Source organism: Pezoporus occidentalis, unplaced genomic scaffold, assembly GCF_034315485.1.
Source record: "Pezoporus occidentalis ecotype Australia unplaced genomic scaffold, CSIRO_AGI_Poc_V1 ctg99, whole genome shotgun sequence".
Lineage (NCBI taxonomy): Eukaryota > Metazoa > Chordata > Aves > Psittaciformes > Psittacidae > Pezoporus > Pezoporus occidentalis.
Window position 1 is genome coordinate 12,568 of NW_026916358.1, and position 22,379 is coordinate 34,946.

At 37.6% G+C, this 22,379-nt stretch overlaps 1 protein-coding gene across 1 annotated transcript in view; it reads left to right on the forward strand.

The window, feature by feature from the left end:
* Positions 1-22,379, forward strand: part of CUL4A (cullin 4A) — a gene marked incomplete at its 5' end in the record, with an annotated part of 39,336 nt that overhangs the window by 12,183 nt on the left and 4,774 nt on the right. The window contains 11 exons of the mRNA XM_062606945.1: positions 744-833; positions 2,245-2,327; positions 5,484-5,551; positions 8,444-8,562; positions 11,121-11,313; positions 12,711-12,815; positions 13,778-13,888; positions 14,206-14,291; positions 15,314-15,421; positions 16,539-16,652; positions 18,058-18,163. Of these exons, the coding sequence (XP_062462929.1) occupies positions 744-833; positions 2,245-2,327; positions 5,484-5,551; positions 8,444-8,562; positions 11,121-11,313; positions 12,711-12,815; positions 13,778-13,888; positions 14,206-14,291; positions 15,314-15,421; positions 16,539-16,652; positions 18,058-18,163 (1,183 nt within the window). The remainder of the gene's footprint in view (positions 1-743; positions 834-2,244; positions 2,328-5,483; positions 5,552-8,443; positions 8,563-11,120; positions 11,314-12,710; positions 12,816-13,777; positions 13,889-14,205; positions 14,292-15,313; positions 15,422-16,538; positions 16,653-18,057; positions 18,164-22,379) is intronic.

The following is a 22,379-nucleotide window of genomic DNA, read 5'->3' on the forward strand; positions in this document are numbered from 1 at the left end:
CTGTTGTATGGTTTGGAAGAAGTATTTTCTTCTATTCTTCCACCACACTCAAGGAATCTTTCCTTTTTCTTTTAACGAACTGTCCCTCTGTTTACATGTTATTTCCTAGCTGCCGTCTTCAGACTCTTTTAACTATTCTATATAGTGGTCCTTTCTGATTTACCTCATACTAAACTGTTAATCATTTTGCAGAATTTTTTCAATGTCTGTGATCATGTTCATTACACACCTTAATCCTTTCCTGGAGAAAGAGAGTTCACCTTATTGGTATAACTCGTTTTTCCTGGGCCACTCAGATAAACCTCAGATCTGAAGATGCATTACTGAGCATGTAATTTTTTTACTGATGGGAATTATCTGTTTTGTGCCAGTGTTTCACTAGCTGAAAGTATTTTATTATTTTTTTGCCACAGAAGTACCAGTGGGAGTGTTGAGCTCAGGTGGATTTGATGTCAGTGCTGTGCTGTGATGTTGGGCTCTGTGCTTTAAAAAGAAGCCTGTCAATTTAAACTGTTTGAGTACTGATGACTGAAACACACTATTGCTGCACTGGGAAGTCAGCTCTGATTTCAATCTTTCTAAAACCAGTGGGCAGAGAACTTCAGTGTTAATGTAATGTTACTCTGACACTTCTCATAGCTTTGAGGGTTCTTGAGAATTTACTTGTCCTCTATGCCTGACAGCCAAAATAGGCTATCTTTATTGGCAGCTTAATGTAAGTAACTAAATTAATTTCTTAACAGGTTTACAAGGAATCATTTGAACAGAGGTTCCTGGAAGAGACAAATTGTTTATATGCTGCAGAAGGCCAAAGATTAATGCAGGAAAGAGAGGTAGGTGCATGCTGTACAAGATTGCTTTCATATTAGTTTTATCTGCTATGGGATTACATGAGAACTTCTGGTAGTGCCATGATGTATTAATGTTCCATGAAATTTAATGGTATACATTTGCATGTTTTGATGTGCAGTACTGTGTCAAAGGGAAGAGCAGGCTCTAGATTACCTTGGTGCTTGAAATATGTAATCAAGGGTGGAGAAACATGTTGACATTTTGTGTAGCTGAAGTTGCACTACAAGAAAGCAGTTTCCACAAAAGGTTCAAAAGTATGCCAACAATATTAGTTTTGCCCAATAGCTGTGACAGATGTACTGGCATCATTTTACTATGTGGTTATGACCTAAGTAAACCATTTACTTTTGTACTGTTTTGTTGCATTTATTTTGCTGTTCTGTTTCTTTTCCATATTCGTTAAATATACTTAATGCACTTTTGTTTTCTGTCCTCTTGAGATAACCACATTTGCAGACTGCCCACTGCAGAGCGTAATTTTACCTCTGAAAATGTGTGTGTTTCTTGGTGGTCTAAAATACAGAAGACTAGCTTTACTAATTCAATTTTAACACTGAGTCATTATAATGATTTTGAAAATGCCTTTTTACATTGCATTGTGGTGAATCCTTGTGTCTAATCCTGCTCCATTCACCTCATTCCCTGGTGTTCCACTGGGATTTGAGGTGAAATGTTTCAACATGGATTTTGAGACTAAGAGTCTTACTGCCTTTATATGCCTAGGGGAAAACTGTGGAAAACCACAAAAGGTGTAAGGCCTTAATTTACACAGTATATACAGGGATACTTACGTGGTTGGAACTAGATGATCTTAAGGTCCTTTCCAACCCCAACTATTCTATGATTCTGTGATTCTATATTTAAATACATGTACTTACACATGTATTTATATGCATATGTACATGACGTGTATTTGTGCATATATGTACATGTATGCATAACTGTTTTGATAATTTGAAGCCGGAGTTTCATACTTCTGTAATACGTGATAAATGTGTTAATGCTCCATAGGGACACAGATACTCTACTGGAGAAACTGCCATTGAAATAATAGAACTGTATGGCTCACACCAACTGAAAAATCTGCTCTGTGAGGCTTTAAGGGCTAGTTTAGCTCAGAAGGGTTTTGAGAAAAAATTAACTTCCTCTGAAAAATCCTCAGATTTCTGTTTTTCTTTTCCTTCCTGTCAGGTGCAGTTATAATGCTTTTAATAGAAATTAACATTGATTAATAAAAATATAGATTATGTACTGTGTAACAACATTCTGGTAGAATAGTCCTTTCCAATTAGTATTGTCTTTAAATTTGTAGTTTAAAATAATTTTCATGGAACAAGATTATCTGCCTTTCATACCTTCGTAGTTGAACTTGACATTCTCTTGTCTCTCTAGGTCCCAGAATATCTTCACCATGTTAATAAACGTTTGGAAGAAGAAGGAGACAGAGTAATAACATATTTAGACCACAGCACACAGTGAGTACAAATTTTGTCATTCTCAGCATAAGTCAAGCATCCTTCATAAAACAGTGTGATTATCCATTGTTGTAGAGAGACAGAGATGATTTCTCCATTATCTTACAAATATTGTTGACAACACTTGTGATACAACTTCGGCTTTTTAAGACTTTATTTTAATGAAAACTCATTTCTTCAACATCAAAATATACTTTGAGTAAGAGGAAGAAATTTCTCCAGAAAGATCTACTAGTTTATACAGAAGTTAACAAAACATTGTAAAGCCTCAAACTTGCATTATTGAAATAGCAGCTGATTTTAGTCATTCATGTCATTCAATGGTAGCAAAATTAACTGCAAATCCCCTGAGGGGAAAAAAGACATGTTAAGGGAAAGAAAAAGGAAAAGGTTAAATTATGATGTAGGATAAAGGACACGAACATCACTCATGAGCAGTCCAGAATGTGAACTTAACAGAAGATGAGTTTTGGTGTCCCTGCTGCCAATGTAGCTTTTCCTTTTTTTCGCTCAGGTGTTGAGTAATACTGTGTGTTTTGCTGGGGTAGGAATGTGCATTCAGAAAGCACTGCAGAATCACTGACACACTATATGTCTCTAAATTATTTGCCCTGCAGTAAGCTTTGTTTTTGTTTTTGTTTTTTTTTTTTAAATAAAGAACATGATAATAAAGAACATAACATTTTCTTTTATTTTTTAGTTTTCTGGATGATGTATTGGCATTTCGTTGGGTCTCAGAAGAATAACTGAATAAAAATTATCTTTTTAACTTGTTAGTTTCCTCAGATGTATTTTCTATATATATTCACACACACGTACGTTGTATGTCATGGTAGATACCTGAACTTAAATCCTCTTCCTGTAAATGGCAGTTGCAGGGTGACTAACTTTTGCTGGCAAAATCACTCACGTTAAAATATTAAGAACTATTTCTATAGATAAAGTTACAGTGTGGTATGTATCTTTATGTACTGTTTAAGTTAAAAAATAGGTTGATATGTTTTCAGTCTAGAAATACATCAAGTCCTTGCTTTGAATCTTGTCTGTAGTTAAAGGCTTAAAAACCTACTTTTAGAAGACTTTGCACTAATTTTCTCTTTGCAGAAAGAAACAGCAGTTCTTAAAATTAGTGCCCTTGAGTTGTCCTCAGGTCATACTGTCTTTCTGGGTGTGCATGGAAAGAGCAGAAAGGATGTTAAATTCAGTTACTGGGTTTGATCTTGAGGTGGAAGTGATACTTCCAGGACAAAACCATCACGGGAAGCATGATTCAAAATACTTCAAACCAGATTTGTGTCAGACATGGAGGGTGTGTTGTTGCAGCCCACCAGTACATGGCTTTCTGGACAGCTGACCAGAATAAGCAGATCTCCTGATCAGTCTGTAGATGACTGAGGTAGGTGACTTTGAGGCTGTACAGAAGGTATCTTAAGGCTCATTCATTAGCTAGCAATCAAGATTAATATTCTGTCTGCTTGTTAGGAAATAGCACTCTGCTGCTTAGTCTCAAGCAGATGAATTGTCCTTATTTCCCCCATAGGCAGAATAGGTCTTCTCTGGGGCAGAGGATGGTATTTTATGCAAACCTTGACTCCTTCTGCTTTTGGAGACAAGTCAGCAGTTGTAGGTAGCAGTAGATGGAAATTTCAGGGAATATGGAAGTGCCCATAAAAATGGCTGTATGTGTTAAGACCAAGGGTCTGTCTGGCTGCTATTTCGTGTTTGCTTACAGTCACTGAAAGAGAAAGAACAGAGTAAGTGTATGTGATGTCCTGATACTTTCCTAGTATCTGCCTGATTTTTAGCTGAGGGTATTTTCTGAATCTGATGTGGTTTGTCTGGCTCCATCTCTTTCAAATACTTGCAACTGTCTCATTGGGTTTCACATAAGCTTTTCCACCTGTGCCAGCCCTTGGCAAAGTATTCCACTGCTGAGGTAACCACCACAGCGTAAATTGCCTCCTTGTGTTTGGGTCTGGCTCCCAGTGCCATCACTGATGACCCCAGTTCTTGTATTGGAAGGGAAAATGATCAGTCAGTTTCCTTCCACCTTTTCCCTGCCTGTCAATGTACTGTATCCCTGCTAAGTCATCTCTTTCCCAGAAAGAAAAGTCCTAACACATGCAGTTATTTCTCTTACAGCTGCTGCTGCATAATCTGATCACCTGTTCCCTTCTGTGAACCTTTACAAATTCTCGTTTAAACTTTTGAGATGAAGTGACTAAAACTGCAAGTTGTATAGAAGGTCAGGCTTGTCATTGATGGGCTGTTTCAGGAAAGGTGGTGTTTTGGTAAAGGTAGGGACATAAAGTATATGCTGCTGTGTAAAAGGCTCCCGTCAATCACAGCCAAGCACATTTCTTCTAGAAAATCTAAATTAAGCGTCTGAAAACCAGTTCTCTAAAACTTAACTCAGACCAAAATGATTGGTCTTTTGTGGCCGTATTGCAGGCAGCAGTAGAAGTTTAAACACTGAAATTAATTAACCCTTTGGACTACAGGCATTTCTTTCCTCATTTAGGCTAAAAAAGACATAAAAGAAAACCTGACGTTACTTTTTCAGTCCTGTCTAAAGTGAACGTATCAAATATCTCATTAATAGTAAAAAGTAGGGAACATTCAAGGACAAATTTAAAATGTTTTGCAAATACGAGTTTTGTGGTTCTAGCTCAATTTATGCTTATGTAACTGCATAACATAATCAGATGAAAAGTTTGAGGTTTTGAACATCACCAGCATCTATTGTGTTAGCTTGGAATTCAAACCCTGAAGGGTTTGGTTTGGTTTTGTTATTTGATTTATTTGTTTGCTGAGTTTCCAAAAAAAGTCAATTTGACCTTTTTCCAGAAATATTTTTCGTATTGCTTTTTGGTATTTAAGCTTCTTGCTTTTACTGTGCAAGAACTTGCTTTTTAGTATTCAAACCTGAATTTCTTTATTCATTACATGCATAGTGTATTGTTTTCTTTCTTGACTTGCATCCAATGTGACATTTTTGTCTTTATTTGTAGCCTCTGTTTTAAGTATAAAATTGTTGTTTGTTTTTTTTTTTTTTTTTTTTTTAATTACAGTGTAAGTTACTCACAAATACTCTGTGACAGGAGGCAACTCTCTTATACTCTAACACTTCCGATGTACTTTTCTTGCCTTATTTAGGAAACCACTGATTGCTTGTGTGGAGAAACAGCTACTAGGAGAACACTTAACAGCTATTTTGCAAAAAGGTATTTTTTTTTAAATTAATATAATCTCCAATAAGCAACAGATTCTCATGCTCTGAAAAAACTATAAACTCCAAAGCTTTTCTTTAGGGATTTGTATTAGCCATGGGAAAAACTTCCACAGATACATAAATCCAATCCTATGACTGTTACACCCACTGTCACAAGTAAATTGTATACATTGAAACATATCTAAAATATAACTGCATATTTATAAAGTTGCTAAACTCCCTATATCTCCTTTGACTTCCAGCAATGGGCTTTGGTATTGCATCTTTGGGACTGCTTATTTCATAGAATTACAGAAATTTTTAAATGAGAGCTGCAGTTACTGTTGCAGCTTCTTTTATGTAATAGTCACACAGCTGAAGTGCATTAGCTTCACATCTTCTTGTGATTGTACTGTTCAAGAATCATGAGTTATTGGAACTGGCAACATTCCGAGGCAATGAATTTTCATATGCCTTTTTCTGTATTTTACCTGGCAAATTCAGATAAAAGCTGCAGTCTTCTTAGGAAGTCCTTATTCAGGCATTACTGTCTTCAAAGCATCATGTCTTTGTTCCTCTTAACTTTTAATCTCTCCCTTTTCCCTGAATTTCTGGGTTTGGTCAGTATTCCCTGATCTTTTAATACTGTAAATGATCCGTTTCTTTTCTTGCAGTAGCCATATTTTAGGTTTTAGATCTTCTAGCAAATTGTCCTTACATCTTTGCTTCCTTCACTGCTGCAAAAGAGATGTCTCTAGTAATGTGGTATCTTTGAGCTCCATTACCTGCATGTTTGTTCATACTTTCAGGTTATTATACATACCCCTTTCACTTCTTTATTTGTCCCCTTTAATGATAGACCTATGCTCACAGTTTTCTCCAAAGTACTCTGGGAATAAGTCATTTCACTGTTTTAAATACATTTATACAAATAAGCATGGTCACTCCATCTTAGCTATTATTAAGATTATCATAAAGAGAAGCTAAGAATAATTAATTTTTTGTTGATAAATGTCAATTTTGCTCTTGGATTCAGTGTTGTTTTTAAGTAGCTTTTCTGTGGCATTTATTTTATCAGTTGGCTTCACTGAAAGCATGAGGTCTTGTTTAACCTAAACTTTTTCTTGTTTTATAATGTATATATACCATCCATGTAAATATGGAGAGATGTGTACATTTTTCCAGTCACTACATTTTAGGACTGTAGTATGGTTGGATCAGCTTTTGCATTTTATGTCTACACTTAAAACCAAAAAAGCTAACAGGACTTGCATAACTTTCTGCATTTATTCGATCATTGTCACGTTGTCCTTTGATTATAACATCCTAGTATTCTGTGCAAGTAGAAGATGATACTGCCCTTTGTAGGTTTTGTTCATTAGGAGAAGGCATGTGATGTAGTCAGGTTGGTACAGGGTGGGAAAAAGCTTACAAATGCAGGGTATGTATAAGAAACATTGCTTTCTTGTATTGCTACAACTGCCATCAAATAGATATTAGTGGGTTTTTTTCATCGTGACTATAATATTTTTTTCTAAATTTCCACCAAAGCTGTGGTGGAAGTTGCTTGAAGCCTCGTGTCCAAGGACTTTGCTGAGCATCTTTTCCGTTCGTCAAATAAGTGACAAAATATTTTTTTCAATCACACAACTCATGCCAGAGGAAGAAGGTTTATACTTTATCATCTAGATTATAATAAAGCAGTTAGTATATCAGTGTCTTTAAATAAACAGGAGGTCATACTTGGAAGTGATGGAATGGGCATTTCTCAATTCCCTGTTCAATACCAAAAGAACACCAGTCACCTGTATTCAAGACTTTGTAATCTATTGTCTTACATTTTAAGGTATGCCCATTCTTCTAATATTCAGAAGTTTAGAAAATACCAAAATATCAGGCAAAAGTTTGCCTGGCATCATTCTTGAATATTGGCTGCTTTCTGAACATGTAAGAAAGTTAAAATTAACAATGAAATTATTTTTAAGATGAAGAATGCAGCAGAAAATGGGATGATTCAGTAGTGACTGAAAATCTTTTGCACACTAATATAATTTAAAATTTCTAATGACATATATTTTGTGAAGTAGGACAGTTGTACGGTGTCAGCAACACTGATGATGTGAATTGGCAACCTGTGTAAAATCAAGCTTTCTGGGTTTAAAAAGAACACTGTAAATCTTTGATACACCCCTCCCATACTACTAAAGCCTCTGTCACCAACACCAGACAATGTAGCTCTGGTTGCATTAGAACTACATTCACCATATTCTCCAATGTAAAAACGTGTACACAGTTGTTGCATTCTTCACATTTTGCCTTGAGCTTCTCTTCTCCATATTTTTATTGCAAAGCTTAGTCTTATGACGGGTGATATCATGAAAGGCAAAAGTTGCTTGGGAGGAATTTGTAGTCTTGTGTTACTCCTCTGGTGCGAGCGTAGACAATTCATATCACATTCTCAATCTAAAAACATGGTTCACCACACTCCACAGAAAAAAATCTTGCAAAGTATTTGTCTTTCAGTTTGGCACAGTTTACTTAGCTTATTGTTTTCTGACATTCTTTAGAGGTACTTGATAAGACTGTACCCTTGATTTGAAAAATCAAGCACTGTTCATGAACACTCTGCAAAAGGCTTAAAGTCAACAACTCTCGTTGTTGGGAGAGTACTGCTGTTTGAAATAGTTTTAAAATACTGTACTGTAAATCATTTCAGCCAGTTTAACCAAGGGGATATGTTAACTCTGAACATATCACTTGCTTTCAGAAATTTGGTCTTAAAAAGTTTGTTGTTTTTAAGCACTCTAGAGTGTCTTGTCTTCTGATGTATTTTACAGATTCTTCTGGCAAATTGCTAACTATTTAGGCAACTCTTTCTCTTAATTTAGTTATTGTTTGTTTTTAGGACTTGATAATCTGCTTGATGAAAACAGAATATCAGATTTAACCCAAACATACCAGCTGTTCAGCCGGGTAAAAGGTGGGCAGCAGATCCTTTTGCAACATTGGAGTGAATACATCAAGGTATTTCAAAGATCTGTTACTAATGCCAAAATTTATGCTGTTACCATCTCTCTTCTATCAAAACCAGGAGTAATATGTAGGTGTATGCATTAAAATTCTGTTTTAAGCAAATACAGGGAGGGATGCTAATGCTTCCCCCTCAGCAACAGTCACATGATGAGAAACAGCAACACCTAAGTTTTGGTTTGAAATTTCTACTTGGAAATTGCTTTCCTCACAGGTTTGAAGTTATTCTGGTTTGCTTGGCTTTTAAGTAGAGCCAAGTGCACATGTGTTTAGAATATGCTGGACTGTACTATGTGTTGTGTTTTGCTACGAATACACATGACTGTTTACATGGCTGCAAAACCAGTGAAACGTCAGAATGTAGCTATTCTACTGCAGGTTAGCAGTGCTACTGTAACCAAACTACAGTAATGCTGGTGAATGTTTAAGCTATTTGGAACAGAATACTCCTCTTGAAAATGATCCATCACCAAAGTCCTATTTAGATGCTTCAGGTTTGTTTTGCTAGGCATAATGTGCATATAGTATGCTGTCCCAGAGAGCTTGCACTCTAGTGCTCTTGCAAGGTGAAAGTGGAAAAGCTTCACAGAAGATATTTCAGTCTCTCTCTGGAGTTGGTAATTCCTGGTGTAATGGTTCTCCCCTGCATCTCCTTTGTGTTCGTCAGCCTTCAGGTCTAAGTGAACAGCATCAATTCATTTCAGAGGTGCCTTTCTGCACACCCATGCCTACAGTTTGGCTTGGCTCACCAGTGTGCAGCCCATGTGAGTGGGACATAGTTAATCTTCTAGGAACCCACAGGTGCAGTTTGCCTTACACGGTGTTGTCCAGTCTCCCCATATTCAGCGCATGGATCCATAGGCAGCTGGGCCAATTGAATAGCTTGTTGTGGATGAGAAGAAACATCTTTCTTCTTCCTTGCTCCCAGATCATGCTCCTGACTTTACCCTTCTGCTGTAGACCTTTTGTGACCTGTTTTAACACAGTACCTGGATGAGGTCAGTTTTATGGAAGGTTTAGTGAGCTAAAAAGGCTCATAGAAAATTCTATGTGCTGGCCCAGGGAAAGAAGCAGGAGTTCAGGACAGGCAGGAAAATAAGGGAATGAGAACCAGAACCTCTTCTTTCACAGCAGCAAGCTCTTAAGTTGGCTTATCATTCCTTATGTCTTGCAGAATCAAACATGTTATGGCTTTGTTTTTAAGAAGGTTTTTTACAGACTCACAAAGCTAGAAACCATTTTCTATAGTGTCAGTAAATCTCCTTCTTTCAAACGTTCTGTATGACAGGCAGCATTAAAGGCTTCAAAAACTATCTTGTGAGCCAGTATAAGAAAGCGCACAGAACACATGACAAGTCACTGGGGTGAAGGTCTGTGCTCTGCTGTAGTCACCTTTCCATGATTTCAGAGGTGTCAGTTAGCTTTCTGCATCTCAGTTTGCTGTTTGCAGAATGGAGGAAATGCCTAGCTATTTATGAACGTAACTGACAGAGACTGTGAGATGTCTAAATGCTGTGTTAATGAAGGGGCAATTGTGCTAAGTGTCAGATACGATGGACCTTCAGAGGTCCTGCCAATCCAAACCATTCTGTGATTCTGTGATACACATATCGAATCTAAGGACCCTGGGCAGCCTTGTGTTTGGCTTCACTCTGAACGATACTTGAGGAAGATCTGAGTGAAAGATCACAGTGGATAACAAGATACTGAAGAGGACTTTTTGAGGTTTGGGAAGGATTTCCCCATCTGTCCTTGTTGTGGCGAACATCAGTTGATGAAAACATACCATGAATACTGTTTTGCTGTACTGTGCAGGTGTTCTCCTTGCTCATCTTGGAAAACAGATGATTCTGTCTAGGGCACTGATCAGTGTTGCTAAGCAATTGTAAAATGCCTGCTAGGTTAAAATCCTCCTTTACAGGATATTTTAGTTCACTAGACAAATGCTGTTGTATCTCCAAGATAATAAAAGTAGGAACAAGAAAAGAAAGACAAGTTTGTGACTGCTTCTTGCAAATGGAAAAGTTCTGTTTTATTGCAAGTTGGGTTTTGTTTTTTTTTTGCTTTCAAGCCTGTGCTGAAAGAGGAATCTTGGAGTGCTGAGCGGCAGTTGAATATTTGCCACCTGTTCCACCAGTATTGCTCTCTAGTGGATTTAAGAAAAATAGCACAATGTTTTCCACTATATTTAACATTTCTGAGGCAGTTTCCATGTAATATTTGACATGATTCATGTAGTTCTGTATCTAACTGTAAGCTTGCACACCATACAGTTGTGTCTACTGCATATTTTATTTTATTTTTGTAGCTTTTGTCTGAAGTGCGTATAATCCTTAAATCAAACGCTGCTGTTTGAGATCCATTAATGTGTGTCTGGGGTTTTATTTTAAATTTCAGTGCATCTCATTTTTCGAAAACTTGAAGTCACATGAGTAGCTCTGTAAAAAAAATATGTTCTTTCTAATGATAAATTTTATAAGGGTAAATGTGTCTGTTGGGGGAGACAGGTAGCACTCTAAAGTATTTTATTACCAAAAGTGTTTGTTTTACAGAACTTTGGGACAACAATAGTGGTTAATCCTGAAAAAGACAAGGATATGGTGCAAGAGCTACTAGATTTTAAGGATAAAGTGGACCATATCATAGAAGTGTGCTTTCAGAAAAATGAAAAATTTATAAACTTGATGAAGGAGTCCTTTGAAACATTTATCAACAAGAGACCAAATAAGCCTGCAGAATTGATAGGTACACAAATATTTTTCTGTAAAATATTTCAAAAACCTATAGAAAGCATGATAAGATAATGCTGCTGAGTGTGCTAGTGCCATAGCGATACAGTGCGCATTCTGTTTTAGGAGTCTCGTTGTTGGGATATGAGGCAAAGTTATCCTTGGAGCGCTGTGGGTTTGAAAAGCTTGTGTGCTCTTAGGTGTGTGCTTGGTGTCCTGATGGAGCATGCCAACTCCTGCTGTCCCTGCGCTCTGCTTCTTGCACAGTGCCTGATGCTAACCACTGCTCAGAGAGTGTAATGCTGATGCTACGAGTGGAATAAATGATTAGGGGGAAGAGTAGCTGTGGCAAAAAAACCCTCAAGGGAACTATTTTTAATTGTGATAGCAGTAATTCTTTGGATGCTATGGGACAGGACTAAGTACAGCCCACCTTGAAGGCTGAAGCTGGGAGAACAATTTTAAAACCTTCAGATACAAGGAGTTTTAATAGGAAAAAGATTACCTTGAAGGGGGAACTAGTGCCCATTAAGGGGAAAATTAATAAAAACAAAAATACTATTGCTGGGTTTATCCCTGATCTGGCAAAAGATGCTCTTGACTGTGTTGTCTACAGCAAAACTGGAACTGTAGCATTTCACATCAGGAGAGGACCCTGCTCCTTTGTTGGTTCTTTTCCCTCTGTACATTCTTTTGCCTTTATTCAGCTTGTTTTGTGGCTTCCTTCTAAAACCAGCTTTATGTAGGACAAATTGCACAACCTAGGGATACAGGTGAAAGCCATGATACAGGCCTCTGTCATTTGTGCATTGTGGTGTTTCAGCTTCTGCAAAGGCTTCCTTCTAATGCAGAAATATAAAGATACTAATGTGGCTTAATAAATAGGTAGCTGAACTCATGGCTTAACCATATTTCTGGTGTTCTGAAGCTACTAACTTGAAAGCATTGCTTCAGATTAGATTTTGGTATGCTCCTCCAAGGAGCATGAGGGACACAGTGAAGGTCTACAAAAAATAAAGTCTTCTTTGTGTTGTCTGTTTCTGTTTCTCATAAAATACATTCATATGCATTGTACACTTCCAAAACATTGTCTTTCAACAAGTAATGTGCTTGCTATGACTATAACATAAAATGTAGGAATTTCTTATGCATTACTTTTACTGGTTATACTGTGTTCATTTTTTTTCTTGGACATTTCCTTTTTGTAATATTTTTCCATTAGGGCAGTATACAGTAGGGCTCTATCATTCCACTGCACAGAGGGATAGGAAAAGGAAAAATAGACTATTTAACACTTATCCTGTATTTTAACATTTAACATACAGTAATATTTCAAGTGGGAGATGCTGAAGTTGGTTATTTTAGGTGTTTGGGTTTTTTTTTAAGCAGTTAAACTATTTTATTTATTTGTAGCAAAATACGTGGATTCCAAGTTAAGAGCTGGTAATAAAGAAGCAACGGATGAAGAGCTGGAAAGAATCCTTGACAAAATCATGATTATATTTAGATTCATTCATGGTAAGAAATAGTGTTCACTGTTGATGCAATTAAAACTGTTTTCCTTGCTACTAGATAAACTGTATTTCTCTGAATGTAAGAGATAGGAGTAGCATCACATTCTCAGGCCCTGGTATTCATGGGGGGGGATATTCACCCCAATATCTGTTGGAGAGACAAGACACGATTTTGCTCTGGTCCAGCTCTGGGGCCCTCAACACAAGAGGGATGTGGACCTGTTGGAGCAAGTCCAGAGGAAGCCATGAAGACGCTTCAAGGCCTGGAGCACCTCTGCTATGGAGACAGGCTGAGAGAGGTGGGGATGTTCAGCCTGGAGAAAATCAGGCTCTACTGGAAGGTGTCCCTGCCCATGCAGGGTCGATGGAACTAGATGACCATTAAGGTCTTCTCCAAACCAAACCGTACTGTGTTCTGCAGTTCTGTGATTCTGTTGTATCTATCTGCGCTATCAATGGAAAAGGTTGGCAAAGTTCTGGTTTAAGATGTGAAAGCTTGTGAGTGTCTGTATGACTTCTTTATTTCAAAAGGCTATCACAAACCAAGTGAGAAGACTTCTGTCACCTTAGGCTTTTGAAATCTATATTTTAGTACATAGGAACCTTTTTTTAATTTTACTTTTTTTTTTTTTTTTGTATATTGGGCTACTGGAGGGAGAATGTTCTTCTGAACCCCAGAATAGTTTCATGTGGCTTGCAGCTTATCCAGTGGCAAAAACAAGGCAGCCCATAGCCCATGTTCCTGGGGAAAAAGAAAGAATTCAGCAAAAGATGTTAAGCAAATGATTAAAATATAGGAAGAAAACAAGTTGTCTATATGTTTTTCTTCACTGTTGCATAGTGAATACTGTTCTGCTGATCAACATGTCATGAGAAAGGCTTGTGTCATAAACCTAAAGTACAATGATGCAAATAGATTGTCAGATTTCAGTTGTATTTAATTTATTTTTCTCAATTTCCATACAGGGAAAGATGTGTTTGAGGCATTTTATAAGAAAGACTTGGCCAAAAGACTGCTGGTTGGAAAAAGTGCATCAGTAGATGCTGAGAAGTCCATGTTGTCAAAGCTTAAACATGGTAGGCACCTGCAGATGAGTTAAATTTTTATTACTCTTTGGCATGTAAATCTTATGGTTTAAGAAGTGACAAGCCAGATTTTAAGTAATACCTGAGCATATCACAGCTTTCATTATGCTCAGCAAGAACTTTTGTGCTGACATTTTAGATATGTAACTGGTTCACTTAATTTATCTATAGATGAGCAAAATCCTTACAACATGTACCTATTTGTGAGTACTGTGGCAAATCTGGCTCAGCTGTTTCAGATTAAACTTTTATTGCTTGTTCTGTGCTGCTTTGTAACTGTGGGATATTTGCTTTAATTTGTGTGACAGAATGTGGTGCTGCTTTTACCAGTAAACTGGAGGGCATGTTCAAGGACATGGAACTGTCAAAAGATGTCATGGTTCAGTTTAAGCAGGTACATTTAACTTCTGTTTGTGTGATGAATTTTCAGTAGTGATGGAGAGGCACTTAATAGTGTTACACCTTGGATTAAGCTAAAATTAAACAGAACGGCTTTTGAGCAGGTCCTGGTTGTAGTAACAGAGTCCTACTTACAGTTCTATTTATAGAAGAGAATTTATTTATTGTATATCTGTTCAGAGAAAACATTCTTTGCCGTTCTATTTGATTCCATTTTAAGTAAATCACGGTTTGAGTACCACATAGTAGTTTAGTTGTCTGACATTCTTTAAGATCCATGCCCCTTCATTCTGTAAACTGTTGCTGCTCCGATGAATTCTTTGTGAATGACCCACACCAGAGAAACTCCGTGAATGATGCTGAGTGCACAGAAACCATGTATGTCTCAGCCTCGAAGTTTCCAATCTGCTGGTGACAGATTGGAAATGGGAATGCTTGGAGGAAATACTGTATATGCTCATGTTGTACTTCTCCCTGGGTACCTGTTTTGGGGCCTTGCTGAAGACAGGATACTGGGATAGAGATCTGTCCCAGGACACCTGCTCCTGTAATAAAATACTCCAGTGACTTTTCTGTCCCAGACTTTTAAGCCTGGCTTGACTGATGCTATGCTCAGATTATATGAAAATGTTTTGTCTAACAGGTGTGGAAGTACCAGGGGATCCTTTTGACCTTATAGTTCTTGCCCTGGCTTCTGATCAAAAGCTTGTTCTTTTTTCGCTTTATTTGCATGTGGTTAAAGTTCCTTCAACCTTAACACCCTGTAAAGACAGTGGTCTAGGATACTTCATGGCATGTTGTTCTTTTCTTTTTAATTCCAACCACTTGCTGTGTTTTGAGATTCACGAGGAGGGCATTAGATTGTTATTCAAGATCCTGGTAGAGCATGTCTGTTCAAGCATGTGTCATGTAGAAACTTTTCAGCGTTACACTCATTTTAGATTTCTAATTTAAGTATATATGCTTTCTAATTATATAGACAGTATACCTGAATGATTTTTGTCTCTTGTATTTTAGTATATGCAGAACCAAAGTGACCCAGGAAATATAGACCTGACAGTAAATATATTAACTATGGGATATTGGCCAACTTACACACCTATGGAAGTCCACTTAAATTCAGAGGTTAGTGTTTAAATTCTTCCAAATGCACTTTACAGAGCAGAATTATAATCACTATCATAAAGTAAACTGATATGCTTCATTTAATGTTTTTCTGCTAGTTATTTAAGGGCTTTATCTCCTTTTACAGATGTCAAAATTACAAAAAAAAATAATGTTGATAAAATATTTTTTTCAGATTATTGTTTCACTTAATGTGTTGGGGTTTTTATCTTCTTAAGAATGTAGTTAGTATTACAATAAAATGTTTCCTACTTAACATTGCAGTCAAGCACTTAGAAGTTTAAAACTGGGCAGTAATTTAGTTAATATTTAACTACATTGGTTAGGCACTTTGATCTAGCCAATAGTTATGTTACTGAACATTATTTCTTCAGTAAGATCCTTCCTCTGTTCTCTGCAGTGTGTCACACAAAACGCTGCATTTAAATGGCATTTGCCTGAAAAAAGATTGCTTCCAAGTCGAGAGATTTTTGCAAAGCTTCTGTCAGTGGTGATTTAAGTTGAAATATGGATTTGGAGTCCCATTTTCTGCAATATCTTGCTTGATGTGGAAGCTTTTGTATTCTTGCTCCTGTGGCATCTTTTCCTCTGTAGCAGACCACTTTGGAAGGATTCAACCTGAGCAACATGCCATGAAAACGGAGATGTAAAAAAAAAACAAACCCTTACTTGGAAGTAAGAGGGTATAAAGTTCTGGAATCTGTATAGGACAAACTGAAGGAAGAACTTGGGAGCAGATGGTAATAGTCAGTGTGTAGGTGTAAGAGGTATGCTTTTTGTTCTGTGACACTCTTGGTCAGATTCAAAGTCCAGGACAAAGCTTGTATTTATTTTTGAGATTTAAAAGCCTTTACAGGGGGTTATTTGACTTTTTAACCAACAAACAAACAAAAAAAGGGAGAAATAAAAAGCTAGTTTTGAATCAGGACTTTCCTTCATGCATAATAGTACCAGTGTACTTGAGAGCAGAATTTTGCGCTTTGGATTTAGTTTTTAATACAAAACCACTCATTGTGAAACATTGTTGAGGAGAATAAAGAAATTGCATGTGTGAAATCATCCAGCATCATTGTACTGATATAATCCTAGTGAACATTTATCTCACTTTGCTTTACAGATGGTAAAGCTTCAAGAGGTGTTTAAAACCTTCTACCTGGGAAAACACAGTGGTCGAAAGCTTCAGTGGCAGACCACTTTAGGACATGCTGTGCTAAAGGCGGAATTTAAGGAAGTAAGTTTGCTTGTTTAATGCTTAGCCTGTTGGGATGAAAGTTAAGTGAGTTATTGGAAATCTAGTCATGTAATATATTTTTTATAAAGGTAGTAACATTTTTGTAGAGGGACAGACACAATTCAATATTGTTACTTTTGCATAGAAAGCTGGCTTTTTATAATTAAACTGAAATACTACCTGGCTAACAGGAGACAACAATATAATACTGGTATTTATTTAATAGGAATTGTTCCTCATTTGAATAAAATAAGTCGTAATAAACCAGGAAATTAATGAAAGAGAAATAATGCAGCTTCTTTTTATTTTTAATATCATAGAATCACAGAATGGTTTGGGTTGGAAGGGACCTTAAAGATCATCCAGTTCCAACCCCCTGCCATGGGCAGGGGCACTTTCCACTAGGCCAGGTTGCTCAAAGCCCCATCCAACCTGGCCTTGAACACTACCAGGGATGGGGCAGCCACAGCTTCTCTGGGCAACTTGTTCCAGTGTCTCACCACCCTCATAGTGAAGAAAATGGGAACACAGAATTGTTTTAGTCATAGAAATACTGGTGGCACTTTCAATATGCTTCACTGATACAAAAAGAGACTGAAGGGTATTAGTCATGTAGTGATTGTGGTTAAAATTTAAATGCTTGTTGAATTATTTAAGTCTTAAATAACCACATTGTATCTTAATGTGGTTTTGTTTTGTCTCACAGAATATCTTGCCTTGCTAATAATGCAGCTTAATTGAGACAGAGCAAAGACAAAAAACCTCCTTGAATTCTTTTGCTAACTCATTGTAACTGAAACTCAGAGTTTTAGGTGTTATGCAGCAGTAGGATGGATAGTTTTGTAGCTGTTGATTGACAGGTGTTTACAGCTTTCTGAAGAGTTTGAGCTATTTCCTTTCCATTGCCTGTTTGTACAAATATTGTGCTACTTGACAATACAATCACTCTGTATCATGGTAAACAAAAAAATTATCTTTTGTTTCTTTCATATTTGATCCAACACCAAGATCTCTTTTATATTATTTTCCTCACCTCCATAAAATGAAACCTGGTTGAAGTATGAAGAAATTTGTTATTGATGGCAGCAAAGCCAGAATTTCATGTATTGTAATTAAAATAAAGTAAATGATGTGAAGTAAATACAAGGCCAATCTCATGAGCTTCTGCTGTGTGCTGTTTTGCTAATGTGAGAGGAGCAAAAAAACCCGAGGTTTTAAAAATACCCTGCTTTCTCAGTTCTGCATTCAGGCAGATTCTTCTGTGTGCCAGGCATTCTAAAATGCACATCTCTTCTTCTAAAATTAGAAAAAAAGAATGGATAGCTTCTGTAACTTGGCAGATTTGGAGGATACAATAGAAAATACTCTGAATATTACCTCTAATTATTTGCTGTTTCTTTTTTAGGGAAAGAAAGAATTTCAAGTATCGCTCTTTCAGACATTAGTGTTGCTTATGTTTAATGAAGGAGATGAATTCAGTTTTGAAGAAATTAAAATGGCCACTGGTGTAGGTAGGAAGAGTACTTTTGATTCTTAAATTTATTCATCGAGTGGTTGCCAATTATGATTTGGTATGTAAAGGCCTAATTTTAAGAAATTTGCTGGGATCATTAGAACAAATTGGATCAATAGTACATAGACCCCAAAAGAGATGAGGAAAACACCCTGCTTCTACTTCTTAATGTAGATAGCTTCACGAAATTAATAGTGAGAGCTGTGTAGCATATGGTGCTACTAACAACCTATTAGATTTACAAAATGTATCACTGCAATTCTTAAAATTCAGGTGGAGATAAAGACTGTTGAACCTACAGCTTGGTTTAGTTCTAGTACAGTTTCAAATACTGTGTTTTGAAAATGATCTGTTGTAGAATGCTCTCATTTTGGGGTGCTTCAAGACAGTGTTTTCAGTTTAACTGTTCAGAGAACTTGCCCACCTGTTTTCCGTTACTGTTGCTGGAGTGCCCCATTTACAAGAGGTCTGATTTGTTAAGGAGAGCAGTGTCCTGTAAGGTGTAGACTTTGTTAGCTGCTTGAAACCTGGAAGCAGAAAGAACAAAGAAAACTGAGGAAAAGTATAGTTTCCTTTTAACCACCTGCAGCATCTGCCTTCTGTGTTCTTATGCTCTTGGATGGTTTGGTTTGGGTTTTTTAAATTTATTTTATTTTTACACTTTCTTGAAATAGTTACAGCCAATAGCATTAAAAATGGTAATACTATCACCTCTTTACTCTCTGGAACTTCTGCAGCAACCAGCAGGTCATACCCACCAGTCCTTCATATGTTGAATATTAAGATCAACCCAATAGAGCAACTGCTGAAAGAGTACTTGAACCCATGCAAGTACTAAAATACTGTAAATATATTTACTAAAATACTGTAGAATAGGGATATCAAGAATCCCTGTGTTTCAGAACGATGCTATGCAGAAAGCAGTACAGCCCGGGTGCTCGAGTTTCTCAGAATCAGTGCTTAAGTTGCTTAGTCATCCACACCATTAATGCTAAGGGAGCTGAAGAAAACTCAGGCCAGTGTGAATGATAAGCATCAGGATAGTCCAGAGAGGCTCATTAGGTCAGAGTACAATGGTTACAGAACAAATATAAGTTCACATAAGCATGATCCAGATCCTGCTTTCCCATCTTGTCTTGATGTACCTTGGAGCTTGCATTCTGGCTGCCTGACAGCAACAGATAAAATCTGCTGCATGGAAATCCATTCCATTATGGCACAATAGAAAGGATTTCAATAGACTTTTTTTAAGGCAGATGGCTGGAATTGATAGTTGGGAGCTACCTTATGTCATTGCACAGTGTCTGTGTTTCTCTCCCATATAGGGAAGTAGTGTAGGAATGCTGGTAGTGAGGACAGTTCATGATCCAGAGGGTTCCCATGGGGTCAGGATGGATGACATAAAATCACTTATCTTCCCAGGCTCTACCTACACAAGGCGTTTGGAGATGCTTTAGAGAGGTCCCATTCTCACCTAGCAGCCCCCCTACTTCTAAAGAAGAGGAAATTCTTATGGCCAGAAATGGTGTCAGAAATAGATCCCACACTGTGCTTTGCTACAAGGATGATCCTTTTGCTCAGTGGTACCCTGCCAAAATTTGGTATCCTGGCTAGTTGGAAAAGAACCGTGATTCAGCTATTAGAAAAGGTAGCTGAATTTGTGATGCAGCTCAGCTGCTTGGTGAATTGACCGCTAAGAGCAGAGGTGTTGGAAAACAGACTCTGAGAGACCACCCAGCATGAACCAGAGGTTCCAGCTCATGGCTACAAATAACTGCACATGGTAGAAATCCTGGAGGGCAAATCTTGGGCATTTGGGTTGCCATAGAAACTGTTTCTAAATGTTCTAAACACCAGGTGCAAGGCTAGACAGGCAGAATTGCAACGTATGCTTTAAAAAATAATGTATGGAACAGGGTCTAGATTTATTGAGAAGTAGGAAAGCCTTTGAAACAGGGGGAACATGTACAAGAAGGGGCTCCATCTAAATTCAAAAGGAGTCAAAAAGAAATCGCTGGCACATTTTTAGGTTTTAGAAGGTCTGTAGGGTTTGTCAGACTTCTCCCTCTGCCATCTAGAAATAAAATGGTCGATCTGAGAAGAGTTCAGAGAACAGGAATAAAGATGGAAGACATGGAACGGCTTCTTTAGAAGGATCAGTTGTATATGCTAGGACTAAACAAAATAGACCAAAAGTTCAACAGGACAGGTTCAGGGAAGAGCAAAGCACTGAAGGTTTCTCAGCACGTAGAAACCACCTCTGGCTTAGGAAGTCTCTTAGCCCTAGGTGATTGTGGACCTAGTGAGCAGTAGGATGAGGAGAGGAGGAAGAGCAGGGAAGTGTGAAGCTGTGTTAGCTTTGCTCTATTCTCACCTGCTCGTGGCCACTGCTGGAGACAGGGCGCTGGGCTAGATGGACCTTCTGACCCAGGGTGGGTGTTCTTAAGTTCTAAACACTGAAAGAGATACTGAACCTCCCAACTCTGAAGAACTGGCCCTAACCACTTCCTTTACTTTGGTGTTCACATGTACCAGCTTTTTCTGGGAGGTGGTGGAAGTCTTGCACAGTTTTTAGTTAGTTAACATGTGTTTATGTTGAGGCACTATTACAAGGGATTACCCACTCTTTGCATATTGGTGTTTACTGTAGAAGAGTTCAGAGGGCAGTGTAAATACCATAGGGCAGAATATAACATTGCAATTTGAAGTGTCAGTAAAGGGTTTAGAACAGATGAGTAAATCAGACAGTAAATTAGACCACCACTAACTGAACAGTATTCACCCTGATGCTTTACAGGAATCCATTGCAGTTATTAGTCAAGTGACCCTTGGTGCAAGCTTGACAAAAGCAATGCTAAATTTATTTATTTATTTACATTCATGGGGTAATTCCTCAGATTATTGCAGGGTAGCCAGTCTGTACTGGGAGAAATGGAATTGGCAGGTCCATGGATAAATGTATACTAGGGAAGAGCCAGCATAATTTATGTGGTATATGATTTTACTTTCCAATTCTTTGAGAGAGTCAGTAAGCATGTCCAAAATCATATTTGTGCACTTGGCTTTTTGAAACTTCTTGATAAGAGCTCCTTGCAAGCTCTAAAATAGTGAAATAGTGAAAGGAAGCTCTTACTTGGGATCCGCAGGTATTATTTGTCATGGCCACTAATGACCTGAAGAAGATGAATGCTCATGTGATAGAATTTGATGCTGGTTGCTTAGGAAGGTCAAATCTGAAACATGTAAAAAAAGTCATAAAGGGCTCTCGCACTGTTGAACAATATGGAGATCAAATGGCATCCAGTGTTGATGAATATAAATATATCTGGGGCAGGAGCTGGGTGAGGGGAATAACCTTAATCATGTCAGGGATTGCCTTTGTTGGGTGTGAGTGTGCAGGAGGGAAGCTGTGCTGTCATTGTGTCCCCTGGAAAGAAAATCCATCAGAAAGAAAAGTCCATCAGTGATCAGAAGGCCAAACAGCATCTTGGTAACTTCTGGGGAAGTAATTGAGAACAAAACAGATGCACCTTCATGCTGTGTGTGTGTGTGTTTGGATACTTCATAAATTTCAGGTTAGCCCATATCTACAGTAGATTAGTAGGATTAGGTAAGGACAAAAAAGGATAAGAAGAAATACAGCAGGTATAGAACAGTTCCCGTGCAGAGGGTGGAGACTTCATCTCTTAAATTTGTAGCATGATAATCTGGGGAGAGGTGAAAAGGAAATACAAGTCTGTTGAATTACGGATGGCTTAGAGGCAGTGAACAGTGAATTCACTAGCTTTCACAGCACAAGAATTCAGGCACCTTTTGGCTTCTCTATCTTACTAGCCAAGTCAAAGAACTCATGTTGGATGGGCAGACATTTTGATCCGATCCCTGTAAAGTATGATGTGGTTGTTCTCAACTGAAACCAAGTTAGCTGCCTAAGATTAATGGCAGGTCTTAATTGTCAAATGTCAGATCAACTCAAATTGAGTCAGCTCCCAATTTTCCTGCATGCACATTGATTTTTAATTGAGAACACCATGAAGGTAATCTTAAGTTATACTGTGTTTATTTAATGTGTTCCTGTGGATCTCTTGCTATATAAGCATCATGGATAATGTCTTCATCTGGCCATAGCTGGAATTTGTGTTCTGGAGTCACTGTTACAATTTAAAGAGATGAGATTGTCCCTGGTACGTTAATACAGTTATAAAATCCATAAA